Source organism: Gavia stellata, chromosome 5 (assembly GCF_030936135.1).
Source record: "Gavia stellata isolate bGavSte3 chromosome 5, bGavSte3.hap2, whole genome shotgun sequence".
NCBI classification, from domain to species: Eukaryota; Metazoa; Chordata; class Aves; order Gaviiformes; family Gaviidae; genus Gavia; species Gavia stellata.
The window spans coordinates 52725349-52740047 of NC_082598.1; the positions used below are offsets into that span (position 1 = coordinate 52725349).

The window sequence follows — 14699 nt, forward strand, 5'->3', positions numbered from 1 at the left end:
TCTCCCATTTTTTTGGTGCTCACTTTTCTCATGTAGTCCCGATGCCTTTTCCCACTTTCACAATTCAATGGTGTGCACTTCTGTGAATCCTTCTTCATTCTGTCGGGCTAAACTTTCTATGCACCACTGCCTACAATCTTTTAAAAAAATAATTTTAATTAAGGCATGTATTATACTAAGTTATATGTTGCTCTGTGTCTTAACATTATCGACATATCAGACTATAGAGCACCATAGTGAATTTCCTATGGCAGCAGAAGTACCTTAGAAGGTGGTAAGGTTAATAAACATTACTTGACTATTTTCTTCAGTTGTATTATTTGTGTTTTGAGCAAACATATTTTACTCTTTCACCTGTAAGGGATAAATTCTTTGATGGCCATTTATGCACCTGAGTTTGAATGGCAGAAAAGCTGTGAGTGATGTAGTTTATTCTAATGGCAGTCTGTCATAAAATCTCTATATACTACAACTCAGTAATGTATTTAGTATATGCCATGTGTGCTGTAGTCAAAATATTTCAAAAATACTTGAAGTTTTAGAATATTCCATTGCTAGTTGTAAAGAATGGATCATTTCCTGAGCAGCAACAAATCCCTGTGTTTTGATTTCTCTTCTTTTTTCTGCCCATATCCATCTTTGAAAGAAAGTTGGAAAGAATGGATCTTTTATAGACAAAGACATCAAGAAAAATGTTCTGTGAAATGGTGGTAAATTATAGCAATAATGGTAGAGGTGTTCATTTCATTGGTAAATGAATGAAATCATCAGGAGCAATGATGTGTGACACGATTAGGCTTACTATTTACTACTCTTCATAGTTACCCTGGTTGTTGGCATGAAAGCTGTCATTTGGTATGAGATATGTGTGATGAGACTGGCTTTCACCTGTGGAAAAGTCAGTTGGTATTGGAATATCTTTTCATGGGTCAGATTTTCCAATTTTGTAACTTTAATTCAGATTTCAGGGCACGATTCTGGACAAGCATTTATTGAAACTGAAATGTTGACATTAAAAAAAAAATTATTCAGCTTTACATGTTTTAATAATAGTTTGCTCATTCCTCATGTACAGAGAATTTTTCAAAATGGCTTGGGATGTATGCTGACAGTATGAATCAGTTTCTACTCTCCTAAAAAGTTATTATCGTATCTTTAACATCAAAAAAGGAACTTAATTGTCAAAAGTTTTCTCAATGATTTCAAGGATAAACAAACTATTAATAGTTACACCAAATGTTTCCCATCACAAGGTAAGTGTAGATCTCAGAGCTTCTGTTACACTTTCTAATGCTAAGAATACTTAGGTGTTCAGTTTTAAGAAGTCTGTGGACTCTGCTTTGTCAGAGGTGTGTCCAGGAAGAGTAGGTTCACGTTTGTCTTGCTTAGTCTAGGTAGTTTTATCCTGAGTCAGAGAAAGGAAAGAGGGTTTTAGAGATTCTTTCTAGTTTGCATTTCAATGAAACCATATCTATTTCTAGGCAAATAAAAGAAAATATGTTGGTATTACTGGAAAAAAAGAACATAGTAACATGTATAAAGAATTACTAACTAAGACGACATCTTTGCAGGAGCAGTTTGTGTTGACCCAACTCTGCTCAGGAACTTGAGTCGGAATTTTTGTAATTTAGGTATTTTATATAGAGAGTATGAAGGAAATGTAGTAGTGTTGTTATCCCCAGACTCTATATAATGTGTTGCATACTGCTTCTTAAGTAAAGATTTCATCTTACAATCGTACTAGCTAGAAACAATTAAACTGTAAGAAACAGGCACTTTTATTGCAGTTCTAAGCCTGATTATGATACCTCATGCTTTTCCCATAGAGGCTTTAATTTCTGAAAATAAGGAAAGACATCTAGACTTCAGCTGAGCCAGGTATTGTTAGAAAGCAAGGAGACAGTGCTGCGAAATACTAGCTGCACAGTGAGACAGCTTTTTCCTGAAGTTCCCCAGTTTTTAGCTTATGTTCTCAGGCAGACAGAAACTTTAAGGCTGAAAGTTGGTAATAATTGCATTATGTGGCAGTTATAATTATTATGAACATTCAAGAGAAGACTTCATATGTGTCTTTCTCCCTCTTCACCTTTTTTCCTTACTTAACCTGCATAGCAAATAGCACCTACTACTTTTCTAGCTTGCACTCCCATTCAGCATTTCAGAAGCTATTAGGTTATAAAAGTTGTTCCTTAAGCTCTGGTGCCTTCTGGCACTGACTGTACACATCCTATCTTATTGCTCAGGCATAAACTCCCAGAATGCATGTTAGTGCCATACACTGAATTAAGCCCAAACTTTCTACACTGCGGTAGTCAGCTGAGGTGCTAATCCCTTCCAGACCTCTGTAACCTTATCTCTGCCATTATATTGGCCATATTTCAACACTGCTCCTCCCCTCCATATATGCAGACAGTATGCCATTGTTACATGCACATCAATGTATTTAATATACTTGGGTTCTTGACAAAAAAATTGATTCTTGAATATCATTGCAGAAAAAGTGGCAGTATTAAAGCAATGAGGCAGAGAGGAGTGGAATTTGTGCATTTCTTTCTTGGGGACTAAAACCGATGACCCATGAACAGAGATGGAAGAAAATAAGGTTCCTAAAGTGCCTCCTGCCCTCAGCCATCTGCCCTGCTTCTCTTCTGAGGATTGCCAGCCCTGTTTAGGGTTACTTTACTAAGGAGAAAATGGGGACAGAAGCCATTTCAGCTGTTCCTTTGCAATTGATCTGTGTTGATAACTGAGCATCATAATTGGGGCACAAGCACCCATTGGAGCAGCGGGTGCCTTGATTAAGTATTCCTCACTTTGCCAGAGATTTAAGTTTGGTGTAGTCTCCTCCCCGTAATCCTCCCATTCCATTTTCCTTTGTCTGCAACATTTGCATATGTATTTGGGTTTCTTTTGGAAAATACTTTGATTTTTTTTTTTCCTCAAGTGGTACTGTACTGTGGTGAGATTTCCTCAAAATACTAATAATTAAAATTATTGTTATAACACAGAAGCAAATATCCCTTGATAGAGGCAGAGACTGTCTTTCCATTCCTCTCCCCCCCACCACACCTGTACAAGGGCCAAACTGAAATTGCTACTGGCTGGGCACAGGTTACGTTTAATAGCTGGTTTATGTCCTTTTGAGTTACCTAGCTTGTATTGAAACAGGTAGGTCATAAACTTTACAGTTATTCACACCACACATGCCTACTGTGATAATTTGTTTTACAAGCTTTAATCTCAGGGCCTGCTGGGAAACCCAGCCCCATTTATTTTCAATTAATATGTCCAATCCATTTTTCTAAAGTAGCAGGTGCTATATACAAGGTGAATATCAAGGAATTCAAATGTTTTGGGACCTGGCTGGGGCCACAGTTTGACAGCAAGGTAGGTGCAATGCGAAACCTGGTAGGACCAACCTAACTCATCTGTCAAGGGCTACCTCTCAAGGCTCCTTAGCTCTTATCTTCTCACTTACCCATCTGCTCTGTGGGCATATTTGCATTCCAGAGCAATTCCTATAGTTCACAGAGCACACAGAAAATTTGGCTTTTAAAGAGAAAGAGGTTCTTAACTCTGATTGTAATCATCCTTCCATACTATGCAAGATAGAAAAGGAGGTGAACTGCGTGACAGTGCAATGTCATGAAGTATTATATGAATTCATTATGAATAGGAGCTCTTGCATGGCTGTTGGAAGAAATACAATGCGGCTCCCAGCAGGTTAATATACCCATACTACACTTCAGCTAATTCTGGTATCTGAGCTAGCTACATTAAAACTAGCATTGTGTTGTTTAGACATACTCTAAAACACTCCAATCGATTCCAATCTCAATCCATATTCCTATCATATAACTATAATGGTTCAGAAAGAACTATTAGATGCATTAAGCTATTGTGAATTAAAATCAATACACAAAGCTTGGCTGAATCCTAATAGACCATTGCCATAGATTGCTTTGAAAGAAGCCTTAATCCCATTGCAGAGCAACGTGAGGTATTGGGAAGAGGGGGTCATATTTTTGTTTGTTTCCTCTAAATAGCATAATAAATCCAGAAGCCACCATTTCATTCAGAACAAAAAATATTGTTTAAAGTACTGTAACTAAAAGCATAAACTTACTTGTTGAAGATGACAATAAAACTGTCATTTAAAAAGCAAGAGACTAAGCACGTGCATAAGGACAGGAGTAAATAAAGGTCAAATGTAAAATCCCCTTCCTTTAATATTGTATTCAGCTTCTGGGACACAAACTAGCTTCTTGCTGCAGGCAAGGAGACTTTTCTGTTAGTACAACTGACTTTCTGATCAGTTTATTTGAAAAGCACACGATCCAAGAACAGTGGTATGCCAATACTGTTACACAGCCTGTTGGCACAATAGGATATTGAATGAGTATAATACTTTAATTACCCAAGATTTTGTAGGTTTGACACCTTCATCTTTATTTTAGTGTTATTAAGGGTGGGGATTGCATTGTTTTGCAGCGACTTTTATAAACATTGCTAGTGGGAGAATTTCTGTAATGAGAGAATGAAATGTTTCAATTAAATTTTGGTCATTGATTCTAACATGAAGTAATGTACATTGTTGTTCAATTAAAACTAACAAGCTGCTGTGCTGTTCCTAGCCAAATAAAATCCCCAAAACAGTGGTCAATAAAGCACTTGAGGAAATTAATTATTTGGGGCTGCATATTTCATTGAAATCTTTTGGGGGCAGAAATGCAAAATGGCTAACATTTAAAAGTGGGGTGTTAATTATTTTATGAGTCAAGAAAAAAGTAATTATGCCTAGCAACAAGACAATAGTATCCTGTGCTTGAAAATGTTTTGGTTACGGTTAATGAGACTTAGTGCTTCTTGTCGGTTATAATGGCTGTGCTTGGTCATCTAGCAGCCATTGGAAGGGAGCTGAGAGATGCAGTAATGAGAGTGAATTTCAGTTTTGGGAGCAGTTTCTTAGTATTTGCAGGAGACGGGAGTTTCAAAGTGTCACACTGAATATTTACTTCATGTGATTGCCAAGGCTCTGCCTGGCCTATGTGGATCATTTAATGTGCCTGTTCACTGTTTCTAGAGTCAGTGCTGAGCACAGTTTGACAATCTTGCCCACAACTGAGCTTCATTTCTTGCTTCTGTTTTTTCCTCTCTCTTTCTACTTTCAGTAGAGAAGATGGGAAGATTTAATGAAGACAGAGTCCCATTTAACGAATACAGAGTGTCAATATTAAAGTATTATATCCCAGTGTGTTCAGAAATTTCTGATAAGTAGACACAGAGGTCATTTTCATATGCTTTATGAGTTCTAACCATCCATATAATTACCTAATTTCAAAACTCTCTTCCAAACATAGTAGAAGCACATAAGGCCATCCATCTGCGGTTTTAAAGTCAATCCCCAATATGTGTTGTAAATCCTAGCAGTGATCAGTTTCCCTGATCTCACGAGCCAATAACTTTTTGTTCACTTAATAATTTCTGTATAGCCTACTGGCTAGGAAGTTTTTCTGCCCATGCTAAGGGGAAAAGAGGATTCAGCTGAGCAGGAGAATAATCCCAAACATTTTGTTTTGCTTTTGCTTTTCCATTTATAAAGTACGTCCTAGTATTTTTTTAGCATTTTTATTTTTAGAGCAAGCATAAAACTCTTATAAATGAGCACAGCAGAGCAGTGTATTATGGTTCCATATAGTTTCTATCCTGAAGTAAATCTCAACTTAAAGGCACAGGATCTACCCTTGTGATTACAGAGAAAATCTCTTGTTGCCCTTTCAGTGATCTGCTGATGATGTGGTGTGCACGTGTCATTAACAGCTGGGCAGAGACCACCACTTCATTGTAAACAGACCACTGACTGCAACTTTTTCTTCCTCTCACATGTTTCGTTAGAGTGCTGTGTTGAAGATTTGAATAGTGCTTTTTCTGTTCTTTCAAGAGAGTTTTCTGTAATTTGTCCAAAAGAAAGAATCTATACAAAAATACCAGAACCTCCAAAACCTGATTTTCATTGAAGAACTAAAAGATGACTATCAAGCTTGGAATTTAAAGTCACTGTTCTACTGGCTGCTAAAAATCATCCCAAAGAGAGACTCTGGGTTTAGGGATATACTTTTTCCTTACACGTAAGTTGTCCCTGAACGCTTCACAAGCTATTGTTCTCTTGCTTTCCCTCCCTGCGTCCTCTAAGGCCTGAATTTATTGCTTGATTTTATCACCCACCTCTGTAGCACAGTTACAAACCATTGTTTCTCTTTGGTTGTCTAATTAATTAACAGAACCAAGTTAAACTCAGAGTAATTGTTCTTTTCTGCTATTTAGCTTGCGTATTGTTCCTTCCATTTTCAAATGTGAAAGTCTTCTCTGCCCAAAAGCTTGTCTCTTCTTTCTTATTTTTAACTTTATTAGGTGGTCTAGTAAAGGATATAAAAAGATTACTTCAGACCCACTACTACATCCAAATTATTGGGATAGGTCTGAGAATTTCATCAGAGTAAATAAAAACTATATTTTGTACTTCTAATCTTAGACTCTTGAAGCACTTACAAAACCCTTGTGTTACTTCATTTTTATGTGCACCAGAACCTAAGTCCTGAATAGGCAAAACTGTTAGCCTTTTATCTTGTTGGAAACAGCAATAAAGTGCAATATTTTTTTCTACTAATCTTGAATCTAGACTGCTCCAAGCTCTATACTATCAAATTATGATTTCCACTGATACGTTTAAAATGAAACAAAATAAATTCTCTATCCTTTACTTTCCACTGTGTAAAATTTGGGGCAGGGGTTGAGGACTGGGTTTTGGATGTGTGACATTGCTTTTTGTGCCTGTATTGCCCTGCTATCCGTTCTCCCTGGACTAGGGCACATTACAATCTTTGTTGTCCTCTCGCAATTTTACCCTGGCAAACAGTCCTTTCAACAGTAAGACTTTTCTTTCCCTGAGTCTAGACATCTCATTTTTGATTCCCACCTTCCTTTGTTTTCATCTAATGCTTGCTTTTCTCTATTGGTTTTCCTGCTCTTACACTCATGGTTTGCCAGAACACAGATACATATGTAAGTACAAATGTTTTTAAGTGTTAAAATAAGATAGAGGGAAAACAGTCTATGGCTAAGGCATTTGTCCCTGACCCAGCACATTTGGATTCACTTCTCAGCTGTACAAGTCATGAAATCTGTGGAAAATGGTGATGATAATTCTTCTTACTCAACCAATTATTTCAGTGATAAACCCTAATTTGTGAAATGTGCTTGAATAATATTGTGTTGCACATCTGTAGATAGGTTAGGGTAAAATGTCCGAGCTGCTTAACCATTCCCTGATACCAGAAAAGGTGCATTCTTGGTATTTCCTCACTTCTGCTTATACAGTCTTACTCCATCACTCATCCTGGGTCTGGCATTTGTCTGGACCCCCAGCAATCAGATCAACTCACCTGACAAAAATTGAGTAGATTTGTGATGGTTGAGTAGTAGAATTACTTTAATAAAGGAACAAAGCATCACCAGAGCTATTGTATGAGAAGGTAACTAGTTGCTCTGGTGGTAGGAGGATGTTAAATTGTATCAGTCTTAGTATGTATTATGTTGCTAAGCTATCTCAGTCTTAATGTGTAGCTTCTTCCTTCAAAAGTTTTATAAACCCTAGTGATAATAGGTAAATGAATGGAGACAAGTGTTCTTGTGAGCTGCTTCTCCAATGTACCTGTACTATCATGTCATCTTTCCCAAACTTTCCTTTTTTTATGCCTTGTTGCCTTAATCTTGGGTCTGCCTTCAGCCTTCCTAAGATGGGCTAGTCTGCTAGCATTTTGCAGCTTCTCTTGCTCAGGGGATAATCATCTCTGGAATCAGACTTTGCCTTCCTATGGTTGTAAAAAGCAATGTGCACAGCTTCACCCAATATAAACTTTACCTGTTTGCTGCTGACTTCATTTTGCTACAGGTAGTATTGGTGGTGTTGGTGCTTAGCTGTCTGCTGGGGTTAACCCACAATACTGTGTTAAATCCTTTGATCCACATAGAATCTTAAACACATCCTCCTCTGTATCAGGGCAGCACAGCTTAGATCCCAAGAAGAAACCAGACAATGATAACCGTGGAGCTGTTTTGAGAAGGAGCCCTTATCACGGGCTTAGTAGTGCTGCATTCATTTGACAAGGAGGCACACTGGGGGTAAAGTAGAAGGAAAGTATGTCCTCTCTTAAAGGATCTCCACTGAGGTTGGATGCAAGGCCATCCCCTAAATATATCTGATGGCTATGAGGCCCAGTGAGGCAGATCATCCATCTTGCAAAACCAAGAAATTAAGGGAGAGCAATCCATTAATTTCCTTTTTTTTTTCCCCTCCTCAGTTATGCACATTGTGACTTCTTTGCTTTTCCAGACTTCCCTGACTTTACAGGCTGTGAAATCTGCTCTTGCCCCCAGAGGCTCATCAGTCCCCTAGAGGGGTGTCTCCAAAAGTGGAAGAAAAGGAGAATCAGGAACAATGGCCTTCCTTTGATCACTTCACTGCATCCTGGAACAATTTAGGTTTGAAGGGACCCTTGGATGGTACCTATGTGAAGCAGGGCAATTGTTAGAGCAGGTTGTTGAGGACTCTGTCCAGATGAGTTTTGAGTATCTCCAAGGATGGCGATTGTATGACTTCTCTGAGAAAGACCTGCTTCTACAGTCTGAATTACCACTTGCTTTGGAGAGAAAGTCTATCAGGATTTTCTTGAATTTATCAGGGTCGAATCGAAGCTTCATCATCCAGGTGAATTTTGTCACCTCCAAATTCATTATGTAGCTCGTGAGTTTTTGACACCTACTTACTATGAGCTTATTTTTTGTTCTTATTATTTTTTTGTTTAGCAGGTGAGAAATGTATTGGCTGTTTTTGTTTTGTGTATTTTCTTTCTACAAGATCTGCTTTCTCAAGGATGGAGACAATCATTTTAACATCAGCATTGTAGGGACGTATATCTCTTTCCCATAGGAGCTCCCGTAACACCCTCCCAGTGTACAAAAAGACAACTGGCATAGTTTCAGCATGCAGTATTTATGGGGGGAAAAAATCAAGACAAATATTTTTGTCCTTTTTCAATGCCTTCTGAGAAATGTAAACAATTACAAAGAAACGTAGCAATAGATTTGTTTTGTTTCATTTGATATATGATTAAATATTTTGCTGCTCTGGGCTTGTCATGGTTGAAGCCCAGCTGGCAACTAAGCTCCACACAGCCGCTCGCTCACACCCCCCAAGGTGGGATGGGGGAGAGAATCAGAAGAGTAAAAGTGAGAAAACTTGTGGGTTGAAATAAAGACAGTTTAATGGGTAAAGCAAAAGCCGCGCAGAGAAGCAAAGCAGAACAAGGAATTCATTCACCACTTCCCATCGGCAGGCAGGTGTTCAGCCATCTCCAGAAAAGCAGGGCTCCATCACGCGTAATGGTTACTTGGGAAGACAAACGCCATTACTCCGAATGTCCCCCCCTTCCTTCTTCTTCCCCCAGCTTTATATGCTGAGCATGACATCATATGGTATGGAATATCCCTTTGGTCAGTTGGGGTCAGCTGTCCCGGCTGTGTCCCCTCCCAACTTCCCGTGCACCCCCAGCCCACTCACCGGTGGGGTGGGGTGAGCAGCAGAAAAGGCCTTGACTCTGTGCAAGAACTGCTCAGCAGTAACTAATACATCCCGGCTTTATCAACATTGTTTCCAGCACAAATCCAAAACACAGCCCCATACTAGCTGCTATGAAGAAAATTAACTCTACCCCAGCCAAAACCAGCACAGGGCTTCAACAGAAATTGGGAAGTGTTAGTTGCTTTGCATAAAGCTATTTGACGTTGGGGTTTTTTGTAAATCTCTGAACAGCAAACAGTATTACATAGCTTAATAAAAGACTAAAATTAGTCATGACAAACTGCATTTTAAACAGTGTTTTAAATCAATACAATTGGTGATTGCTTTTTAACTAACGGAATAAAAATTCAGTTTATGAGCAACTATTTTCTTAGAAGTTATAAGAATAAATCCTTTCTAATATGAAAATTATCAATTTCTAAAACACCCTTTGTAGACACAAATCTTTAGAATTTTGTGCATAATGTGCTTAGATGATAAATTACAATCTTTATTTTTTTGTGGAAACATTTTTTCCAGCATTTCTGAGTCTATATGTAGGGAATCTCCCATCCAAGTGATCAGCAAAGCTGAATTCACTCTGTGTTTTCATTTAGGAGAGGCTTTCATCAACTTAGTCTCTATTCCTTCAATGTTCTTGGAACCCAGGCACTGGAGAACTACTTCAAAAATTCACTTCTCTTGCTGTCCTCCATTTTTATTCCATTTGGCTGATCTTGGAAAATTTGGAAGAAAGAAATGCTATCTGACAACTGGGAAATAATAACTTGAGACAGTCAGCCCTTTGTCTTTTTTTTTTCTGGCGGGGATTGTTTGGTTGGTTTTGGGCTTTGCTTTGGTTCTGGGGGTTTGGGTTTCTCTTCTGGAATTCCTGCAGTCAGAAAAGAACATCCTGCCAGTGCAATCTGGTTGCATCGTTGCTTCTTTGGCAGCATCCTCAGCATGTGGTTATCCTCATGAATGTTAATGGAAGCATTTACAAATGATGCTTTCTTATTCTGAGAACATCGTGCCTGCAATTCAGTAACACCTGTTCATATAGAAAGACATACTAAGAAACTAAAAATATTTAGTGAAGTATTAGTGAAAAATTTGTGAAAAGTACTTTGGCTTCAAAGTCATTGACAGAGATGAGTAGTAGAATAATAAAGAAAAAAATCATTTAAACACCAACAAAAATGCCTTTGGAGATACAATTAAATTTTGGGCTACAAATACTATGGAAAATCAATTCTGTTTTCTTCTGTATACTTGTGGGTTATGCAGACTAGGAAGAAGTGGTCAGGAAGTGGTTTCATGTGCTTCTCATGGCCAAGCCAGAACTTTTTGCACCTCAGAATAGATGTTTCTGATAAATTCGTACTAAATTACAGCACTGTGTAAAGAATTAAAAGGAAGAAATGTAGCATATTTCCAAAAAAAATACCTAAGTGTTACAGTGCCTTCATGATTTTTTGGGGGATTTGATATTTTTGCTCTACTTGGGTAGATCAGACAGATGTTCTCAGAGAAAATAAAGAACAAACATAAGTGAGAACAATCTATGACAAATATATTTTTTGTGCTCAGAAATATGATCTCTTTTTATGTTTAATTTTAAAAAGATGTGATGGAGAATGTTTAGAAATTAAATACTCAACAGGAAGAATAATAGAAGAATGAAAAAAGACATTAAAGTTAGCCAAAAAATCATCTCTTTCTGAGAATGTTATTAGAAATATTAATTAAAAAATGGAAAAAACAATTACAGATCTTGGGGAAAAGGAAAAGAAAAGCATATTGTTCGGAAATCTTACCAACCAATTCCAGTTTTCAGTATCTATTTGCATCCTTTGTTATAGTCATCTTTCTGATGAATATTCATTAATTGTTCTTATAGACAAACTTAAGTCCCATAATTGATTCTCCTTAAACTAATCAAACGGGTGCTCTTTGGATAGAACTATTTAAAGTCAACCAACTTATATTCAAATTAGAGTAGAAGGACAAGAGAAATACATGTTTCTGTGGTGCTGTCAATTTTGCCGTGTTTTTCATTCCTTAAAGCATGAATTAATGGTTGCGTTTGTCAGATACAGTGTTTGCCCAGCCAGTGGAAACTGGCAGGACTGTAGAATCCTCCGTATTTATGGAGAGACATAAGAGTGCATGTCTGCCCTGCCAAGCATAAGGCATTACTGAAAAGCATTTCAGTTGTCACATTACAACAGAAGATTTACTTCTGAAATACATAGTAGTGATGAAAATCTCTCTGTTGAAGTAAATACCTACCAAAAGAGCATTTCGCAGAATGCAAGAGGCACCACTAACAGTGTGTTGTAGGAAAGTTTTGTATAAACAGCACTTAAATAGTTCCTCCTTTACTTTTAAAAACACTAGCACCTAAATGTGGCATGTAATTCCTTCACTAGCAGTTGCCTCCTTTGTTTTCTATTTAGGAAGAGCCCTTTGTCATGGTGTCTGAAAATGTTCTGGGAAAACCGAAGAAGTATCAGGGCTTCTCAATAGATGTGTTGGAAGCCTTGGCCACTTACCTCGGCTTTAAATATGAAATTTATGTTGCACCGGATCACAAGTATGGGAGTCCTCAGGATGATGGGTCATGGAACGGACTGATAGGAGAACTGGTATTTAAGGTAAGGTTATTAATAACTTACCAAATAAGGTCATGTGATAAAGCTAAATAATACGTGGTATATTATGTTTGCATCAGCCAGTAACCTCTTTTAACGAGTCAGTGATAGCACTTTGTTTGTTGCCTGTGTCGCCAGCATTTGGCAGTGCATTGGGCGGTAAAGAAAAAGCTGGAAATATTGCTTGCTGGTAACTGTTTAAGAAGCAGGGCAATATCTTTTTTCCCACCAAAGTACAGCAGTATGAAATCTGAATACAGTCAAATAATGGGATGCACAGCATCCTAATTAATTTGGCAAGACCTGATACAAATGAGTTGAAGAGGCTGTTCGAAAGAGGAACAGTAATTAGTGATACATTACATAAATAATGTATAGCACTTAGAAAAATGTTGGTGTGATTAATACATGAAGTATATAATCAACAGAAAATGTTTTATTGATATATAATAACACTTACATTATGTAGATATATGAATCAAGAGTAGTATGTTCTCTATTCTGTAATTAATAAACCATTTAGTCTACTTAATTTTACATTAAATGTTCAATATTGTATCATAAATAAATTAAACCAAATAAATGCGCCATATTTTTGTTTTCCTATTCTTCACATATTGTCTGTTTGCTGTTTCTTCCACTGAGAGAGAAAGACAGGGCTATGTAGACCCTATTCTGCTGATGTTTCATTTGTGCTATGAACATATATATTTTATTTGCTCTTAGTTAACCTGTAGAGGCAGCTTTTACAACTAGAGACACCTACATTTGTTGGTTTTCCTTAAATAACTGCAGTGGATATTCACATAAATAACTTACTGGTTATTTATGGAAGTGCTTTTCCAAATCTGCAGGTGGCATTTAATTGATAATCACAGCAAAGAATAAGGAGCAATGCAGTTAGATACAGGACCTAATCATTAAATACTTCAGCTAAAAGTTAGCAAAATGATGAAAGACAAGTCTTGCAGTAAAGGAAAAGAAAAACAGTCCCCATGGGAAAAAAACCCTAGTGGTAGGTTTAAACTATTCTGCCTTCCTGAGCAGTAGGAAGCCTGTTGGAATGGCCAACAACCACACGTGCCGTACCCATGGCACAGTTCATACATCTACACTGTAGTAATAAACTTCCTTTGACATCTCCCTGCGCCCTTACGAAGCTGGAAGGTGGAATGCTGTGATCATAGTAGGTTAGCTGGAGCCACTTAGAAAAGTATATTTTTCTCCATTTTCTAAACTTTAATAACTAAAAATCCCTCATCTAATTGAGACATAACACCACAATGGTGTATTGATTTATTTTTATCATTTTTTCTCCTCCTTAAATTTGATGTTATGCTATACCCTACTCTCTATGGTATTCAGCAAAGGACTCCGCAGGCCACTGCATAACACAGGCTCGAGTGGTCTTAGTCCTAGATGGCTCTGGAGATGGAAGTGGGTCCAGAACATTTTTTATTTATTTGAAATGAATGATTTGTAAGGCAGAACTCATAACAATTGAAATTAAATGTGTCACTGAAAAATATGTATGGCATTCTTGTCCCCGTAGTAGGCAGGCACTCATATAACTCTAATAACACCCTTAAGGTAGTAACCACCTAGATCTGTAAATAGATGTCATGAGTGGAATAGATTTACCAGTCTGTTACAATTTTGCTGTAAATGAGTCTTAATGGATATGAAATCTCTCTGTACAGCTAGGAAGTATGAAGAGTTGATGGAACTGCATTTGGTATTCAAAAAACTTGTATACTATAGCAGTGTATAACTTTTTATCTTCCTTACACCTTACATAATTGACAGTAAAGGTTCACTGTGCCCTTCTCTCCCATTCTCTGTCCCTCTTAAGGCAAAAAAGAACCTCTGGGCAAGCAGCCAGTGTATCTACCCCTTACCAACTGCAAGCTGTTCTTGAAAGGCTGCTTTCTTATTTACGGTGAACTAAGTTCTGCTCCCAGAACTCAAATATCTGTCTGCTTGGCAGCTCTGTAAGGGGAAGCAAAGGAGCAGAGAATAGTTTTAAATTAAAGATCTAACCTGTTTAAAATGGAGTGTTTCCTTGTTTTCCCAACCAAGTCTTACACGGCAGTCTGGCCAACATGTGGAAAAAATCCAGAAACAGAGGGAGTGCTCTTTGTCTGTTAGTGCGTGAGCCAGAAATGAGTTGGGAACAGTGTATTTCTTCAAAAGAAAGTCCCACTCAAAGGTAACGGAAAATAGCTGCCTTCCCTTTCTGAGTGCATCTCATTGAGAAGGATGTCTGTGGCCACAACAGAAGATATGCCATATGAAATAGCAGTTGCTGCAGCAAGCACATAATTTCTGTGTTCAAAATCAACATATGCTGTTTGCATTAACCTGATTCAGCGTGCAGCAGGTTCTGATGCAGGTCCTGGTATCAGTGAGAGCAGTCCCAGACTGCT

At 37.7% G+C, this 14699-nt stretch overlaps 1 protein-coding gene across 2 annotated transcripts in view; it reads left to right on the forward strand.

The window, feature by feature from the left end:
* Positions 1–14699, forward strand: part of GRID2 (glutamate ionotropic receptor delta type subunit 2) — a 734268-nt gene that overhangs the window by 583433 nt on the left and 136136 nt on the right. For both annotated transcript variants that reach the window (XM_059817838.1, XM_059817839.1), the window contains one exon: positions 12079–12276. In XM_059817838.1, the coding sequence (XP_059673821.1) occupies positions 12079–12276 (198 nt within the window). The remainder of the gene's footprint in view (positions 1–12078; positions 12277–14699) is intronic.